Source organism: Dreissena polymorpha, chromosome 1 (assembly GCF_020536995.1).
Source record: "Dreissena polymorpha isolate Duluth1 chromosome 1, UMN_Dpol_1.0, whole genome shotgun sequence".
NCBI classification, from domain to species: Eukaryota; Metazoa; Mollusca; class Bivalvia; order Myida; family Dreissenidae; genus Dreissena; species Dreissena polymorpha.
The window spans coordinates 117,807,280-117,814,721 of record NC_068355.1 but is presented as its reverse complement, the minus strand read 5'-3'; the positions used below and the strand labels follow the sequence as shown (position 1 = coordinate 117,814,721).

Sequence of the window (7,442 nt, the reverse complement as noted above, 5' to 3'; positions counted from 1 at the left end):
AGTAAGATCATTAAGGGACCAGGTCATAATTGACGAAACAATTATCAAATGTATAATTGACGAAACAATAATCCAATTTATAATTTCATGTGAAAAAAATGTATCGTTCAAAACGATTTCTCAACTGTCCATTCTCAAGCACCAGCGCCGTGTGTTTGAGATAAGTATCAATTGTATTCTGTATAATACCTAGCGCAGGTAAATTTTCTTTGGTCTCAATCTATTTGTATTACTTTGTTACTTAATATAGATATATACCTAATGAAATAATATTCATATTTACGTCGTTTTTTTCACAATCTACGATTTTTATATACAATTTATCCATTTATTGATTCGAATTTCGTGCGCATTATTCCTAACTCAAGACATGTAACAAATATGTGTCCACTAATAAAATGTTTGTAAATAAATCGTGCTACCGATAGTTCTGGTTTCGTCTGCTCGATTAAAATTCTTTAAAGGATCATTGCCACTATGAAAAACTGGTATATTGTTGGATCATAATTGATGCGATACTGCCTTAAACCTATGTATGCGCTGTATGGGTCTTGTAACAGGCGTGTAAGCTGACAATCAAATTAGGAAACGAGTTGGAAGGGATTATGTTGGCATTACCAGGTCATTTAATCAAACTCTAAATTGTTACAATCTGATGTAGAGTAGATGTTCTGTAAAATCCGCCCAGAGCCTTGCATTGTCCCTGGATTGTCCTCCGTCAATGCAAACATTAAGAAGATTGTTTAATTATCTTAACACACACTTGAGATAGTGGCAAAACATAGATATAAAACACATCGATAATTTCCGTACAACCCGTAAAACCTGTTAATATGAATTTATCATTGATGAGCATGATTAAAATACAGATGTTTATGGTTATGATGATCGATATAATTATGATGAGTGTGATGTTACTTTTGGCTTCATAGTTATATCACATTACATGAAATATTTGTTGGTTCTTTTAATTCTACCATTCTTTTTAATATTCAATAAATACAAAAACGCATACTTGCACCGTGTTTTTTTATTGTAAATAAAATACCGTGATCCAGGAAAAGGATCACCGTGTAACAATTATTTACATCTGCATTAAAGCTGATGCAAAAGGAAGCCAGAGAATGACGAGTAAGAAGATCCGACAACGTATACGTTGCTGGAGTCCCTGTTGCCAATCCAAACCTGCTCCCCGGCTGTCACTTTAAGTACAACGGTTTGTGTTCCTTGATCGGAGACGCCAGGACTGCCATATGCGATAGCTATCAGAGCACCGTTGTGCATAATGACAGCTTTCAGGGGATTTGATTGTGGTGAGTGTAAGATTGACGTTGATATTAGATAATAGCCCGTGACGGGTGCAGTGAATATTCCATGATTTACATTATACCCTCCACCTTCATTAAGGATCACATGCTCAAAGATTATTTTTTGGTTGATTCCAATTCCATCTTGGTCTTGATATTTGATCGCTGTGAAAGCAACAGCATGAACAGGACTCACAATAGCGCGGCTGTACTTTGATCCGACGTTATGTGGTTCTAAAAATGTACAACAAATAAAAGAAATTTGCGTCCAATTAATATACAAATACCTAGTTGTTATTAGCACATATATATGTTATTAAAACAATATAACGTTATTTAGGTTATAAAAAACCGTAAAATGTTGGAAGATATTTTAGAACATTTAAAACATTACTGTTTAAACATCAGTAATAGACTTTACATTATTATCGATAACAAATATAATACAGCTTAATTTTAATAACTAACATTTCTAGTTTGGTAAACGAATATTAGAAATAATGAAGTACTTGATAACCTTACCCTGATCATTTGCTTTTGTAACCTGTGTGTCATGTATGTCATCCTTCGTGCTTATCGAGTTTGCTCTATTTGTAGAATTTTCATTGACTTCTTCAGCAAAGTGGTTGAGTATTGTCGGTTGATTTCTAAGGAACGAGGTTCCTTTTATTGTTTCGTCCAGCTCGAGTAACGCATCTTTAACAACACTTGTTGACCATTCTGGATCCCTAATTTCATCCGGCGTTCCGATCGATTTTGAGTCTTTATCTTCTTGTACATCGCTGTGTCCATATAATAGTCTTTTGATAATATTATCCTGGGTTTCCAGTCTGCCATTCAATTGATTTATGTTTTTCCATTGGTCATAAAGAACCGTTTCCTGTCGTTTCACCGTTTCTTCAAGATTCCGGATCCTCAAATCATCTGAGTTGGAAGAACAAACATAACTAATTTTGTAATGCTTGTATTGTTTTTGTATTTGTTGAACTGTGTTTTTGCGATTGCTAATTAAGTAAGATAATCATCATAAAACAATATTATCGAATTCATGTCGTAGTATATCCGTTGTAGTTTACGAAGATCTCTTATTGTAATTATTAAGTGTGGATATTGATATATTGTCTTCATAACACTAGAATGAACAAACTACTATATGCTAGTTTAAACAAAATAATACCTTTCTGTAGCTTTGTTGCAAAATCGTGTTCCAAAGCTTTCAGCCTAAATGCAAAGTCTTCCTCAGCACAAAAACAATTCACAAGAATCACAAGAACCAAGGCAGGAAGTGCCTTCATTCTGCAAACGAATACAAATGTCCTATGAATAAAGCGATAATAGACAGGTCATTTTCATCATTTTAAGACCTGTTGTTTGTGCCTTATCGTATCCCCAAAAAAAACATGACCTTACGAAATTGTTCAATACTCGTTATCGCCACTGTTTATATTTACATTTGAAGCATTCGCACGCGATTCTATTAAACTGGAATAGTTACGTGACTTATGAACCGTGTGTTCTGGTCACGGAATTAAGACTTCTTCTGAATGTCCTTAATACTGTTTAAAGTAACCCATTGCATTTATAGAACACATATATTCTATACATAGCAAAAGACGGATAGTGCAAATTCGGTTAAGCAGGCTTCATTCTATTCCTGCGTGATTTAAAATGTTTAAACAGTCTGAATTGTGCATGCATTACAAGATCAAAGAAAACAAGAAAACGGTGAGATTGTATTAATTGCAATGCTGCATAACGGCAATAAATGCCTGCAGATGAATATTGTCGATATGATTGCACACGTTGATGTATTCGGCCGTCAAATTGGATTACTAACATTGTTTGACAATTGATAGTGAATAAATAGATTAAAACAAAGAATTTGTTTAAGACATGGCTCGATTATTTGAAGAATGCATTATTCGCCATTTGTAATTAATTATATTCGATCCAGTAGATATCCGCTGTTTATGCTTGCATCATTTTATCATGTATAATTATATAATAAAAATAATCAGTGTATCTTAAACATGTTTAATAATCTATGTGTTTGTATATATTTGTATCAATATATGCAAGGGAATATTTAAGTGACCTAAAATGATATTTGTAGTTTTTCATAATTACTTTTCATTATATAATTAATTTAAGGTAGTCATAAGCTGGTTCATAATATTATTGCAAATGTCAATTCCCTCGGATACGTATATTGATCATGTAATACAATTTGTCGATATGATGTATTAAAACATTTGACAGTTTATCTTGAAATAGTTTTGTTTTTAACTTACCTCAGCACAAGGTGCTCAAGAAAAGCTATTTCGTCAACTTTTTATTCGTTACCACTCTAAAGGTAACTAATCTTGGTCCCGTGTGACTCAAAACTGTGTCGTCAGGTTAACTCTTGAAACTGTATCACTATGTTTAATTAACAAAAAACGTCCATCTAGAAGCCACATTAGTGACAGTCTTCATGAAACTTAATCAGAATGTTTATATTGTCAGAATTGAGGCAATTTTTAAATCTTGGTTATGTGGGGTTTAAAACTATATCATCGGTTCAAGTCTTCAACAATTTATGTCCCTAAACTAAGGTGTTCGCTTAAGGGCCATCATGAGCCTTTTGTGTAGTGTGTGTATGTCCTTATTCGCGAACAAGAGATAACTCTATGAATCGGAAACATTATTAATAAAGAAACAATGAATATCCCATATTTATCATGTTTAACAGAAGAATAATAGGCGTGGTTACTTTGCTAATTATGGGAACGCCCATACGTTATCTATTACTTTTGTATATGCTAAAATGCACGCAGTATGGCAAAGATAGTCAGGGGTGTTCAATATGTTTCATTATCATTGTGGACATTTTTAAAGGCGAGCCGTCACATTTTTTCTAAAGATAATTGCTGATCTCTTCACATCGCCCGCAAATTCACATTTGTACAGACTTGTCCACAATTGAAAAAAGATTTTCAAAGAATTACATGGGTATTGTAAATATACGATGAACGATCCAAAACTAACTGGAATTTGTAAATTTAGCTTTTAATTGTCATCGATTCTTTTTTTTGAACTCATGTCTGTATTGATATCAATAGTTCAGTCCCAATATTGAATGAGTTGTGTGATATACCGTTATGATACCCTTTAATAACCTTGGTATAACCATGGTAACACCACGGTGGTGCAGCGGACAGAACACGCCATACTTATTTCGATGTATTGTACTTCGTTCAACATACCCTACATAATGTACCTGCTTTCTGGACTACTGTTGAGTGCAATGCTTTATTTTAACAATGTGATGAACGATTAGTGGTTATCTTAAGACATGAAATGAACTGTCTATGAGATTGCGATATGTCATGTGAACGAATACAAAAGCATGGGATTGTGAACGAATACAAAAGCATGGGATTGCAAATAGAAATTTGCTCTGAAAATTACCAAACTAAGTCAAGATTGATTTGATTGATTGATTGCCATGGCGATCCATTGAACGATTATCACGAAAAAGTACGGGTTAATAGAAGGAAACGAAATGGTATAGGGCTTGTCTTTATAATTGCAACCCTAACAAAAATAATAATCTCCAGTTACGAAATGGGGGGAAATCCAATTGATTAAAATAAAATTAAACCGCATAATAATTTTAAAATGATATGCGTTTTCAAGAAGGAATCTTTTTTTGGGAATATATGCTTTTAAAATTAAGTATTTATTCAGAACATATAGTTTAATCCTTCCAATTTTGTAATGGGTTGTTTAGTGACACACACCGGAAGATGTTCATTCACTCTTTGCCATAGTTTATATAGAACGTTTGGACTAAACATGCAAATATGCATGTATGAAAAATATAAATGTCGTATAATATCGTCTCATTTGCGATTCTGTATGAGTTATTATCAGTTGGTATTTTTTATCAGTTGTATGACATGACAAATACCTTTCGCGGCCATGGGAATAAAGTGAAAAAAGTTGCCACTTAAATTTGTTAAACTCTCAATTTGCATTTGTGTTTCCTAAATATAAGCTAGTAAACAGTGTTAAGGCTCGTGTTGACTACACGTTCTGATATACCTCAGTCATTTCTGCAAATGCATGTTACGTATTATAAAATATATAACCTGATTTACTGACACATTTAACGAGTGAACTGTATTTTACTGCATAACACACTCAATATTTTGATTATTTGTATGATCAAGTATTAGTACTTGCCAGGAAATGCTTTGATACATAAACCGAAAAGTGTGTTTTATTTTATTAAACGTACAGACGCGCATACTGATGCTTAATGATCCACACTAATGTGCATAATTACACCTGATTCGTGTTTGCTTTTCTCGACCTGTTTTAATATAAAGAAGTGAAACGCCAGTTGCTCCAGCAGTATTGCATTCCTTTTATACAAACGTTCGTGGTCCTTTACTTAAGGCAAGTGAAAATTGCCAAAACACAACGGCACAATACAAAACAACATTCACATATAGTAGAATAAAGCTGGGGTCACCACCTTGCAACGGTCAATGCTAAGGACTGGGGGTTTGCTTTTTTATTTTTCAGCCATGTTAAAGTAATAAATAACCTAGTCTCTTTTCCAGTATTTGGATAGATTTTTCTATGTTCTCCCATTGTATGATCAAAGTTCACGCAAATACATAATGCCATGTCGCTAAAACCAACAATTGGCAGCTGCTTGGTGTTTATAAAGCCCATACTGGCTTCATGCATTCTACGAAGCATCCACTTGACCAGCAAATTTCTTTCAAAGTAGAAGAATGTGTTTTAAATATACATGTATGACTTGTTTGTTTACTTGTTTAGTTGGATTGTGTGCAATTTTTAACAGTCACTCAGGCATATGAGTTGGAACCTGTTTATGAAACAAGATATATAAGCACACTATACTCGAATATGTATAATTATATTTGTGACAAACCCAATACAATTTCAGAAAACGAACCTTATTAATAATTATTACACAAATCAGCCCATCTGTCTATCTGTTAATAGTTCGACTGTTCTAGCTCTACTGTTCTAAGCCCGCTTCATGATTTACTTCGCAAGAAATTCTAGGCATAGGGTCCGTGAAGTAGGCTCAACGCTCAGCAGTCAACATCATCTCTGCTTTTATTGTATAACATGTATGCTAATCTGGCTCAGCACTTAAGCGCGACAATAATGATCAGCGTTCGTTTTTTTTTAATGAAAGCGAATGTTGATCTAGCTTAGCACCACAAATCAACATTCGTACTATATGACGAAGGTCTATTGTGATCTGACAAAGTTATCCACCGCGAAATCCCAGCCTTCGTTATTTCTTAATGAAATATTCTGAACATAACATGGGCGCCACGATGGTATATTGTATGTTCTTTAAACTATGCTGATGGTTGTTGTTCCATATCGTATACTTCGTGGAACCGTGAGGAACAGGGCATTCTAGCCTTATTTCAGTATTTATATGAAATATTTAAATATTCTAGAATAAACTATAATATATCGTTAAACTCACTTCAGATGAAATCTTGACATTAGTTAATATGTAATTGGTGAAATGCGAGCATCTTACCTGTATGGGTCTTTTATGAAGAGTGTTCCCTCACAATTAAACTTGTGTCATCAAATCTCACAGTGCCTAGCACAACCGCCTGTTTAGAAGGGATTATATTGGCATTGACCTGCCATTGTCCGGCCATTAGTTTTAATGTTGAAAAGCTCTGGTATTCTCACGAATGTAGATACCCGCATATATACCGCCAGTCTCCGTAAATATTTAACATTATTTATTTAAATTGAACATGCACATATATAACTGTTACACAAGTGTGAAGTGTGACTTTGCAAATCGCTTAGGTGTTCTCTGTAGGCGATAAATTCGGTCATATGATGCTGTCTTTAGTGAAAAGATCATAGTAAATGTTCTAATAAATATTAAAAGCCATCTAACGCTTTAACTAATGATATGCATATATACATTAATATTATACATTAATGTTGTATAAACCGTTTAGTATGTTATTGTGTAAAATGTTTTGTCTGATGTTGATGTTTATCAAGTATATCATATATCGACTAATGTACACTGTACTCAAGTGGTTGGACAATTGTGCCTTAATCTAAACA

The 7,442-nt window shown here is 33.7% G+C and overlaps 1 protein-coding gene across 1 annotated transcript; it reads right to left on the bottom strand.

Moving 5' to 3' along the window:
* Positions 1 to 1,014: 1,014 nt before the first annotated feature.
* On the bottom strand, positions 1,015 to 2,682 carry LOC127846668 (uncharacterized). Its single transcript, XM_052378137.1, has 3 exons — positions 2,485 to 2,682; positions 1,830 to 2,231; positions 1,015 to 1,541 (listed from the first exon to the last, which is right to left on the bottom strand). The coding sequence occupies exons 1-3, from the start codon at positions 2,600 to 2,602 to the stop codon at positions 1,096 to 1,098; spliced, it is 966 nt and encodes a 321-aa protein (XP_052234097.1). The 5' UTR covers positions 2,603 to 2,682; the 3' UTR covers positions 1,015 to 1,095.
* Positions 2,683 to 7,442: the final 4,760 nt, after the last annotated feature.